Source organism: Phascolarctos cinereus, unplaced genomic scaffold, assembly GCF_003287225.1.
Source record: "Phascolarctos cinereus isolate Bilbo 61053 unplaced genomic scaffold, phaCin_HiC Scaffold_726;HRSCAF=1367, whole genome shotgun sequence".
In the NCBI taxonomy this organism is placed as follows: Eukaryota; Metazoa; Chordata; class Mammalia; order Diprotodontia; family Phascolarctidae; genus Phascolarctos; species Phascolarctos cinereus.
The window spans coordinates 346,663,238-346,675,773 of record NW_027556098.1 but is presented as its reverse complement, the minus strand read 5'-3'; the positions used below and the strand labels follow the sequence as shown (position 1 = coordinate 346,675,773).

The 12,536-nt window shown below is 39.7% G+C and overlaps 1 protein-coding gene across 2 annotated transcripts in view; it reads right to left on the bottom strand.

The window, feature by feature from the left end:
• SMAD9 (SMAD family member 9) overlaps positions 1-12,536 on the bottom strand; it is a 105,499-nt gene that overhangs the window by 24,906 nt on the left and 68,057 nt on the right. For both annotated transcript variants that reach the window (XM_078156980.1, XM_020967859.2), the window contains exons 2-3: positions 8,477-9,090; positions 1,126-1,383 (exon numbers count right to left, since the gene is read on the bottom strand). In XM_078156980.1, coding sequence (XP_078013106.1) covers positions 1,126-1,383; positions 8,477-8,888 — 670 coding nt within the window. In that variant the 5' untranslated portion in view covers positions 8,889-9,090. The remainder of the gene's footprint in view (positions 1-1,125; positions 1,384-8,476; positions 9,091-12,536) is intronic.

The following is a 12,536-nucleotide window of genomic DNA, read 5'->3' as shown; positions in this document are numbered from 1 at the left end:
AGATGACTATGTTTCCTCCTCTAAGACTTATCTCCTACAGGAGAGGAAAAGAATGTTAATTATATTGAATATTCACAGTTGCTTCAACAATCTTTATATGATATGGTTGTCAGTCTCCTCAGCATCCTGACTACTCCATGTGTCATCATTCTTCCTTGTCAATGTGGTGTCTAAAACTGAGCTCCATATGGGTGCTGACCAAGACAAAATACAAGGGTACTATACTTCAATACTCAATTTCATTCTCTTCCTGGTTGTGCTTCTGACTCTTCCAACTCCACCGACATGGCCCCAGGCAGGTGCCTCCACCCCAGCTTCTGCTTTCCATTTCTCTTTTATGTGTTGTCTCTTCCCATTAAAATGTAAGTTACATGAGGGCAGGGACTATCTTTTTATTTGTATTTGTACTCCCAGAGCTTACTATGTGTCTGACACATAGTAAGTATTTAATAAATGCTTTTTGTCTTGCCTTGCATCTGCTTTAGTATGGATAATTATAAATTAATGTTTCATTTTCTTCCATTTATATAATTAAAATGCCACTTTGATTATGCTACACTCCTGCTTTTTGCACACTGGTGCACATGGAAGAAAGATGTATTCTCTATCTTCCCAAGTCTCATTAACTCATTTCCTGGTCTTACACCAACAGAAACTATACTCTTGGCTGTATATGACAACCTAAGCTACATCACTGCTCCTTACAGTCCCAAACTAATTCAAGTAACTTATGTAGACAGGAACAGACCTTTGATTGGTTTAAAAGGCAGCAAAAGCTTGGAAAAATGCTAAGTTCATCGTGTAGATTCCATGTTGACCATTTTGCTCCTGATTTCATGAAAAGATTATTGCCCTCTTGCCATATGCTAAAATCCCCAGCTATGAAATACCCAAATCCCTAGGAATGTTGTCATATATTAGTAGAATTCTCATTAACTATATTAGAATCAAACTGGGTTTGACTTCTGACTCTACCACAAACTCCCTATGTGACCTTTGGTAAATTACTTGACCTCTCTGGTACTCAGTTTCCTTATATATAAAACAGGGGTGTTAGACAAAAGAATCTTTATGGTCTCATCTCTCTCTACAGCTTTTAATGCCCTCTATGCTTTCACTTCTCACCTGTGAGTTGATATGGACTCCCTGGCCCCGATGAACTTCCTGGGGAATGAGGGTAGCTTACAGTGCTGGGAGAAGGCAAGAACATGTGGCTGGGTGACGATGAATAGGTAGAGCCTGTGGGCTGCTGAAAAGACTCAGGATAGGTAGCGTTGTGAGGCATCAGGGGCTCACTGTGGAGGGAAGCATTCCGAAACTTGGCCAGAAGGCTGAGCTGGGGGTTAAATTCGCTGTGTCTTGGTACGAGCACAGGAGGAAGCACTGCAACACGAGAGACACATCATAGTTAGAGTTGAACATTAAAGAACGATATTTTGTCCTTTCCTTTTTTTTCCCTTCAGAGACCAAAAGAATCTTATGGACCACTACTAGCTTTCTAAACTTCAGATTTATCATTGATGCTAAAATGAGACTATTCCTTCAGCCCTGGGTGTAAAGATGTATAGGCAAATAATTTTTTTTAAATAAAGAATTACTCTTAAATGTAGTTAAGTTGCCTATTGGCCTTGATTTCCTGTAGGGTATCATGCTTAAAAAAAGAATATGACTTAGCTATGACTCTTCCTTCAGGAAGTTAAATTGTGGAGATTCAAATCCCAAAGCCAAATGTTCTCCTGATACTCAGTGTTCACACCAGCCACGAGGATTTTCTACACAGAATGACCAATTAGAAATAATGATGTACAGTCTACTATTTGTCCTTTACCATGTTATTTTATATTTCTTTATCTGACTGGGGGAAAAATAGAATTAAATAGGCAAATGATAGCTTTTAAAAAGAAATCCCAACACAGAGTAAAGAAGAAAGTGGGCTCTTCTCTTGTTATTGTTGAGTTGTATCAGTCTTGTCCAACTCTCTATGACTCCATTTCGAGTTTTCTTGACAAAGATACTGGAGTGGTTTGCCATTTCCTTATCCAGCTCATTTTGCAGATAAGGAAGTTGAGGCAAACAGGGTTAAGTGGCTTGCCCAGGGTCACCCAGCTAGTAAGAATCTAAGATTTGGATTCAGGAGGACAAGTCTTCCTGCCTCCAGGCCCCAAACTCCATCCAGTACACATCAGTTATTTACAAAACTTCTCACTATATTAAAGAAGCAAAAACTCACTCCTCCCTTACAGAAATGACAGGCACGAGATACATCTTTTTTATTTATTCCATCTATCTATAGAGACAAGGATCAATTGAGAAGATCATTTTTTTCATATAAAATCTGTCTGGGAGAGACCTTCCTACACATTCAGCAGGATACGAGTTCCTTTCTAAGGACGATTCTTAATGTGCAACCTATTCACTTTCTTCACTGAGAGGAGGTAATGAAGCTTCTGTGACCTGAGTTTACATGTGGCATAGCCAAAGTTGCTTGACATTAATAAACATCCTTCTTCACATACTTCTCTGAGCAAAGTGTTATATTTCTGTGTGGAAGTGCAGATTTGCAACCCTCTAAGCTACCATGGAGAAGAAAAGGACCTATTTCTTCTCTAGCATAATGTATATCTTACTAGTGTAATTATCATCATGGGCTGCCGCTACTTTTTCTTTGCCCTCATCACTCAATGTGAGGAGTACAGACTAAATGTAAATAGCTCAGCTCACAGCATCAGAAGTTGCCTGGTCTTTGTTCCTTTATTTCCTCTCTCAACAATAAACGCTAACAGCAACCAAGAGCTCACTTACTCAGCCTGCTTCTGCTTAAAGCAGAATCACCCAGCAGGGTGATTCAGGAGAATGAGCCTGGACCTTGATCCAGGAAAGCTGGTAAAGCCCAGCTCCAATGCTTGCTTTCATTTGGACCTCTCGGAATTTCAGTTTCTTTATCTGTAAAAGGAGAATAATGTTTGGGCCACCTACCTAACAAGATTTTTGTAATAAAAAGCACTTGGCAAACCTTAATGTGAGAATCCTTATTTATTATCATTATTCTTTAATCTGACTGGTTCACTTATTCTATGTATGACTGAGCGTGTTTTAAATACTGTCACCAAGAAAACAAATTCCCCAATCTTTAAATTCTATATGCTTCCTATTCTTAATTCAACTTCATTTTGCCCATCTGGAGTGTTGATTAGGTAGTAAATACCAAAGCAACTTTAAAATGATATTATGAAATGCTTTCAATGATAAAGTGATGTGTACTTCTAAATGAAAATATGCAATAGCCTGTAGGTTGCTCTCTTTATCACGAGTTCTCCCCCGACTCCAGTCCATCTTCCTCTGAGCTATCAAACTGACCTTCCTAAAGCCCATCTCTGACCACGTCACCCCTCTATTCAGTGAACTACAGGGGCTCCCTATCACCTCCAGGATCAACTATAAAATCCCCTGTTTGGCCTGCCTTTATAACCTGACTCTCCCCACCTTTCTAGTCTTCTTATACCTTACAATTCTCCCCCTCCCACCACCACCCCTGTCAATATACTCTGCAATCCAATGACACTGACCTCATCCCTTTCCCTTGAATAAGGAACTCCATCTCCCAATTCTGGGTACATTTCCTGGCTATTCCTCCACGATTAAAGACTTTTCCTCCTCATCTTTGCCTCATGGCTTCCCCAGCTTCCCTCAAGGACCAGCTAAAAACCCCTCTATAGGAAGACGTTCCCAATCCCCCTTAATTTTAGCCTTCCTTCTGCTGATTATTTCCAATTTATCCTGCATACAGCATTTTTGTACATAGTTACTTGCATGTTGTCTCTGACTAGACTGTGAGCTTCATGAGAGAATAGGGCATGTCATTTGCCTTTCTTTGTATTCTCAGCATTTAGCACAGTGTATGCATAGCGCCTAGTAGGTGCTTAACAAATATTTATTGACCGAATGACTGACTGAATAATCTAGATGGAAGGGACTTCAATGATTAACTGGTTTAATCCCAACCCAAATAATAGTCTATCTACAATATCCCTGATAAGTGATCATTTATCTTCAATTAGAATACTTCCAATGATGGAGACATCATACAGTGCTAGATGCAGAGTGAAAAATTAATCTTTCTGGGCCTCAGTTTCCTCATATATAAGAGAAGATAACAATACTTGTAGTACCTACCTCACAGGGTTGCTATGAGGCCCAAGTGAGATACATCATTTAAAGATAAAACTGGATATATGTAGAATTATGTATTAGAAACTTTAAAGTTCTATAAAAACATCAGCTATTATTACTTCCCTAAAAACACCACTGTATTTTTGGGCAGCTCTAATTGTTATAAGACTGGTCCCTATGTAGATCTAAAATGTGCCTTTCTGCAACTTTTATTCATTGCTCCAATTTCTGCCCCAGGACGCCAAGAAGAACAAAATCGAATCTCTCATTCCCATAACAATCCTCCAAGTACTTCAACAAGCAACTATGTCCCTCATCTCCTCTTGTTTTCTACAAACTAAATATCCCCATTTCTTTCAGAAGATCACCATACGGCGTGGTTATGAGCCTCCCTATAATCTTGGCCACACTTCTTTGGCTACTCCCCAGTTTGTCAATGTCCTTCCCAAACTCTGGTCCCCAGAAATGGACACAGATATGGTCTGAACAAGGCATCCAGTCATCTGATTCTGAATTGTACATCTCAATTCAATGTAGCCTAAGATTATATTAGAACCATCACATCTTTTTCAAGGAGGCATTTTACATGGGGGGGAAAGGGGAATATCTATGAAAAAGAGAAAAGATGGTCATCTTTCTAGTCCCTTGAGGCAGAATCCTGCTATACTATGCTATACTTCAGTATAGATGATCTTCCAGTGACTTATCAAAGCAGCTCTATGATAATAACAACAGCTAGCATTTATATAGAGAGAAAGAGCTTTAAGGTTTGCAAAGCATTTTACAAGTATTATTTCATTTTATCCACACAACAACTCAGAGATAGGTAGGTGGATGTTGTTATTATCTCCATTTTGCAGTTGCAATGGAAAGTGAGGCAGCTAGAAGTGAAGCTGTGAGTTAAGTGTCTGAGGCCAAATTTAAACTTGGGCATTCCTGACTACAAGCACAGCATTCTACCCACCACACCACTAGTTGCCTTGAGGTACAAAGTGAAGGTTTGAAAATCCCAAGGATATGGGGGCCGCTAGGTGGTGTAGTGGATAAAGCTCTGGCCTTGGAGTCAGAAAGACCTGAGTTCAAATCCAGCCTCAGACACTTGACACTTACTAGCTGTGTGACCCTGGGCAAGTCACTTAACCCCCATTGCCCCATCAAAACAAAAAAAAATGCCAAGGACAATTAGTATGTTGCCTGCAGCATCCCTGCTTTGGGAGGGAATTAGGGAATGAACATGGCTTTTCTCAAAGTGGAAAATTTGAACTTTGTCTTCATGTGGGATAACAAACTTCACAAAACCTAGAAATCTTCCAAAGAATCTTGATTTTCCTTGTTTTTGAACTGCTTACATGCAGAGGATACATACTCTAAAATAGAGAGAAAAACTGCTTTTTCTGAAGAAGAAAATCAAAGGATGAAAGGACAGAATATGCAAATAAAATGGAGGTTTTTAAAGGTCTTTCTTATATAACTTTGATTCTAAAACGGCTTCTTCTAATATGATGGTGTGAACGCTATCTTGCTCCATGAATATTTGTGTTAAAACACTAGGTTCCCTCCCCATGCAGAAAGTTACATTAGGCCAAGTCTTTAGGAAAGACTGGATTACAAATATTTCTCTACTAACAGGTTTTGCTCTACTATTTAGGTTTCTCCTTTAAAATGAGAATTTATCTGTAGAACCAGATGGATGGAAAGACCATGGGATCTGGGGTCAGAGGACCTGAGTTCAAATCCTACCTCCATCTCACATTAACTATGTTCCTTGGACAAGTTGCTAACCTCCATAGGCCTCAATTTCCTGTAAAATGAGGGAGTCAAATAAAATAACCTCTAATGGCTCTTCTAGCTCTAAATCTAAAACCTAAATTTTACAACTACCCTGGATACTGACAATGGCAAAGTGTTTGGGGTCCAAGTCATTTGGCTACCTTAAAGAGAAATGTACATAATTGATTGTTTAGGTACTAAACCCTTCTGGATGGGATGCAAGGTGGACCTGCCTTGTATAGATTAGTCTTAGAACAAGGCTCCAGTGGGTTTGTTAGTGTCTTCAATTAAATCTCAGCTTCTCTTTTAAGAAGAGATGAGGGAGAGGAGAAAAAAGTGCCAATGAATATTTAGCTGTTTAATTTACCTAAAAAGTGTAGAATTATTACTTTGTTCAAGAAGTAAAACCAGCCAATTGGGGCGGGAGGGCATACATTTTTTTTCCTGCTTGGAGCTCCCAAAGAAATTAAAGCACAAGAAAGGAAGGTGAATTTGGGCCCATGAGATGTAGTGAAACCATTAGGAATAAAAAGAATAGAAGATCATCGGCTTTCATTTTCATACAGGTCCTTGATACTACCAGCAATAAAATAAATTTACTGTGAGTGGAGTAAGATCATCCCTTTTTAACAATGGACAACAACATGTATTTGTTGGGAAAAAAACACATCTTAGGAAAGCTAAAAGGTCACCTATCTAATACCATTAGATAAAAGGTACTAACTGCTTCTTCAATTTTGGTTTAAGGTTTAAGAGAAATCCTGAATGATGAAATCTGCTGGGTTTTTTAAAGAACCTACCTAAACTTTCTCTCTGAAGCTGGCTATTTCTGTGTAGTAGTGTAGGAGGGCTTTGATTTCCCAGAATAAAGCAGATAGGTAAAAAGGGAGGGAGAACTGGCATTAAATTGCCTCTCCTAATTGCACTGCATACACACTAACAAAAATAAAAGATTAGGATGGACCCAGACAGTGCTGACATCAAGGTATAAGGATGAATACAGAGGGAAACCTTCCTAGTCATCCAGATTCAGAACCTGAGAGCCATTTTTCACTCTTCCCTCTCCTTCACCTATCATATACAATCAGTAACAAATCCCATTGATTCTACCTCCACATCTCTCATCCATCCTTGTTCAGGCCTTCATCACTTTGGCCTGGACTGTAAGAATAACCTCTTCACTGGTCTCTGATTCCAATCTCTCCCCTCACAACGACCAAAATAATCTTCCCAGACAATGTCACTCTTTTGCCCAAAAAATTCAGGATCTATTGCACAGAGGATAAAATACAATGTTCCTTAACCTAGAATTTAAGGCCTTCCATATTCAGACTTCAACCTACCTCTCCAGCCAGAGTTTACATTATTTCTTTTTAAATGCTCCACATTCCAGCCAAACTGAACTCCTGAAAGAAATTCCCTTAAGTTGACATGTCATTTCCTGGCCTCATGCATCTATGCAGGCCATTTCCCATGCCTGGAATGCATATACTACTCATCTAGTCCCTTTCAGAATCCTGGTCTCCCTTCAAAACTCAGCTCACGTGTCAGTATGTCCACTAGCCTTCCATGAGTTCTCAGGCAGAACGAACACACACACACACACACACACACACACAATGTAAGCTCCTCAAAACCAATGGCTATGACATTTTAAAATTTTCGTATCTTTAACACCTAGAACAATGCCTTGTACAAAATATGTACCTTCTAAATAAACTTGTTGAATGGATAAATGGTAAAAGAGAAGTACTATCCAACCATTTTACAAGTGGAAGACATATTTTGACTTTTAATATGAGAGGTTATTTAAAAGTGAGGAGTTTTCTAACAGAGTAGGGTTTTTTTGTTGTGGTGTTTTTTTTTTTTACCATATTACAAATTGTTGTGCAGTTGTGTCCAACTCTTCATGACCCCCTTTAGGGGTTTCTTGGCAAAGACACTAGAGTGGTTTGCCATTTCCTTCTCCAACTTATTTTGCAGATGAGGAAATTGAAGCAGATGGCAGTTAAGTAACTTGCCCAGGATCACACAACTAGTAAGTGTCTAAGGCAGGATAATAATAACTAACATTTATATAGCGCTTGCTATGTGCCAGGTACTATGCTAAGCACTTTATAATTATTATTTCATTTGATCCTCACAACTCTGAGAGGTAGGTACCATTATCTCCATTTTACAGATGAGAAAACTGAGGTAAATAGAGGTTAAGTGAATTGCCCAAGGTCACACAGCTAGCAAGTGTTTGAGGCTGGATGTGAACTCAGGTCCTCCTGACTGAAGTCCAGCATTCTATCCACTGAGCCACCCTACCTAACCCTAGTAGATTTTAGGCTACTTCTTGGTAACTCTTTTAGTGAAAACCTATATACTGACCCAGATAGGGGAGAGCTTTTCCCTTACACTCTCTTTCAATCAGAGGGCAGCCTGGATCTTCTTAGCTCACCTGCAGGCTCTGGTACTTAATGACATATTCACTCACCCAATATGCATTTGGCCTATGCCTAACTCTTCTAATTATGTAGGGATTTATTACCTGGGGTTTCCACTCGGCGGTAGTGATATGGGTTAATGCACACTTCTTTCTGCTTTGAGCCAAATGGGAATTCACAACACTCGAGTGGTTTTAATTCATGGTGAGACTGTAGATCTGGCCAGCGCCACACCCTGCAGTAAATCACATGAGGCAGACCCTTGCGGTGTGATACTTGTAGCCTTCCGTCCAGGGATCGGGGTATGGTGACACATTTACTGGGCTGGCCTGGGCAGCTCAAAGCCCTCTCCAGCTCTTCCATCGCTCCTTTCTTCTTCTTCAGTTTCTTCACCAGAGAGTCAACGGCCTTCTCCGCCCACTTTTCCTCTTCATCTCCCTGTTTCCAGCCAAGCAGTCTTTTTACTGCTGGGCTAGTGAAGGAGAATAGAGAGCTGATAGGGGTGCTGGAGTGCATAAGAGGCAGACAGAGGATAGGAGGTTCAGGCAGAAACAAAAGATTTCCCTTCTCTGACTAACGGTCAAAGAAAGTGTCATTCTAGTAATCTCAAGGGTTGTTCACATATACAGCTGCTTCCTTGTTTCTGGGAGCAGCTGTGACAGATTCCAGTTGGGAAGGACGCTGTCTTTCTCCAACGATCTGAAAGTGCTGGTCAGTCCTGAAAAAGAGGAAAACATCACAATGAGAAGGGTCAAAATATCTTTCAAGTTCTCTCTATTGATTCAGCATAGGAAGTGGTGATGTCCAAAACAATCTGGGGGAATTCAGGGACGCTTATTATTCATGGATAAGATCCATTTTCCTTATCATGGATTTTGGGATAATTCCCTGCCAAAGATGAAAAATTTAAATCATGACTGCATGTAACCAGCAAAAACTCCTTATTGAGTGTCCAGGAGAGCTCAGCCTTCTCACTTTAGGATTTAAATCCCCAATACCATGATTGATTTTACTGAAATGCTCATGCCTCAGTGGCAGTATCACTCTGGACCTTCCCAATGCTTCCTCTCCCTGGAACATTCAATCAGCCCCCTCCCAGACTTTCTAAACTTTATCATCATGTTCCCCTACAAGGTTCCTTCTTCTTGTCCCTTCTGTCTTCTTTTCTACTCTTTTTTTGTGCTGATTTCCTCCATTAGAATGTAAGCTCCTTGAGGGCAGGCTTGTACAGGCTTTTGCTTGTATTTTTGTCACAAGTGCTTAGCACAGTGCCTGGCACATAGTGTTTGATAAAAAACACAGGCAGCTAGGTGGCAGGTAGGCAGTTAGATGGCATAGTGAATAGAGCACTAGGCCTGGGGTTAGGATAATCTGAGTTCAAATCCAGCCTCAGACACAAACTGTGTGATCCTGGGCAAATCACTTACCCTCTGCCTGTTTTTCATCTGTAAGATGGGGATATCAATATCACCTACCCTCTAGGGTTGTTGTGAGGATTAAATGAGATAACAATTGTAAAGTGTGTAGAGCAGAGTTGGGAACATAAGTGTCATGTAAATGTTAGCTATAATTACTATTATTACTACTACTAATAATAAATGCTTGTTGCCTTGCATACATAAGTCTCCTCTCCAACTTGAATTAAAAGAAAGGGGAATATATAATAATTCGGGAATGTACAAGGTATACCAAGTAATCTCGTTATCTTTTATTTATTATAGGCCAAGGTTTTAAATTCTTTAAATGCAATTATCTTTTTTGCTGTCCTGGCAGCCCTTTATCAGTGAGTCAGTCAGTTAATTAGTCAACATTACTACAGGTCCATTATGTGTGCAGCCCTCTACCTGACTGCGGAGATCCAAAAGAAATTTAACACAATTTCTAGCTTTATAGAACTTACAATTCAAAATGCAAACACATGGAAAAGACATGAGAATAATCATAAAGCAATATGTGAATAAGAACAAATGAACAAAGTATCAAACAGAAAGCCAGGACCTGACATGTCCTGGTACTTAATAAATACTTCTTTAATTTGGTGAATCCGGATAGTGGCAAGACAAGGCAGAGGAAGGAGCAGTTGTATAAATTCACTCAATGTTAGGTGTTACATCACTTTACTTTGGCCTTTAGGATCAAGTGCAGATGAAAAGTTTAAAAAATTTTACTTCCTAAGAACTGAAGGGAAGGCCTGAGGAAAGAGTGAGCAACTGAGTGATTTTAATCAGAAAGGGTAGGCTTCTTGGAGGAGCTGAGTATCAATAAGAGTTTGAGTGAGAAGAACCTGCTAAGAAGATAGTGCTTTTTGTCCCAAGGAAGAGGATTTTCTGAATTTTCTCTCGTAAACAGAATATGAACAATGACAGGTGAGGCGACAAACATTTATTAAGCACCCAGTGTGTGCCAGTCATTATGCTGAGCACTGGGGATACAAAGAAAGGCAAAAAAGAGTCCCTGTTCTCAAGAAGCTCACGGTCTGATGAAGAAAACAACATGAAAAGAGCTATATACAAACAGGATAGAGACAGGATAAATTTAGGCACTAGCATTAAGAAGGATCAGGAAAGGCTTCTCATAGAAAATGGAATTTTAGCTGGGACTTGAAGGAAGCCAGAGCAGCAGGGAGGCAAAGACAAGAAGGGACAGGATGCTAGTTAAGGGGGACAGCTATTCCAGACAGGTATCTGTAAGAAGAGCACACCTGAACATATCCCTCTAGAATCTTATGTGGCCATATTGCAGTCCTCTGTAATTCTTTCAGGTGCTTAGGAGGCAGTATCATGAAGCAAAAAAGACCACTGGGCTCGAAGTTAGCAGAACTAACTGGCCACCAATCTGTCACTCAGAAGACATATCACCTTGTACAACTCCCTTGACCTCACTGGCCTCAGCTCCTTCATCTGTAAAAGGAGAAGGCCAGACTAGATCATGGATTCTTAACCTGGGGTCTATGAATTTGTTTGTTTTAATATTTGGCTAATTCTATTTTGTCATAATTTGTTTCCTTTGTAGTCCTAAACATTTAATTTTGCACATTTAAAAGCATTATTCTGAAAAGGGGTCTATAGGCTTCACTAGACTACCAAGAGTCCCATGACATGGAAAAGGTTAAGAATCCCAGGAGTAGGATCTAAGACAACTCCAAAAGACTCATGATGGAAAACGCTATACACATCCAGAAGAAGAACTATGGAGTCTGAACGCAGATCGAAGCATACTATTTGCTCTTTTTTCCTTCTGTTTTGTCTTGTTTCTTCTTTCTTGTGGTTCCTCCTACTGGTTTTAATTCTTTACAACGTGACTAATGAAAATATGTTTAAAAAGAATGTATATGTAGAGCCTATATCAGACTGTGCCCCATCTTGGTGAGGGGAAACGGGAGGGAGGCAGAGAAAATTTAAAACTCAAAAGCTTATGGAAGTGAACGTTGAAAACTAAAAATAAATAAATTAATTTTAAAGAAAGAATCCCAGGACTAACTCCCTTTCAGCTCTAAAATTCTGTGATTCTTTTTTCATATATCTTAAGCCACCAATTCCTATTGACTTCTCTTTCAAAATGCCTCCAAATCAGCCCTTTCTTCTTTCAACTGTCACAATCTTAGAACAAGCCTTTACCACTTCACATCTGAGTTATAATCACCCTAATTAGCTTCCTCTCTTTTGCATACTCCTACCAAATGAACCTTCCTAAAACTGCGTTCATCATGTCACGCTCCTGTTCAATAAATTACAATGGTTATTGCCTGGCAAAGTCTATACCACAAGCTTTGAAGACCCTCTACAATTTGTCCTCATCGCCATCTATCCTACCACTTTCCAACACCCACCTTCTCCTCTAATAAAGATGGTCTCTTATACTGTCCTCCACACATTTAATGTTCTTCCTGCCTTTAAGCTTTTGCTCATACTCTCTCTCCCACCTATAGAATGGCTTTTTTCATTTGAATATAAAATCCCACTGCTTTTAAAGCCCTTCACTACCTGGCCGCTTCCTACTTTTCCAGCATGCTTCTATTTTAATACCCAACAACAATGGTTTCCTTGTCGCTCCCCCCACATAGGCTGCTCCATTTTGGGACTCCATTTGTTTTCACTGGCTCTTTTGCCTGGAATGTTATTTCTCCTCATATCTGCCTCCTAGTTTCTTTCAAGATTCATCCCA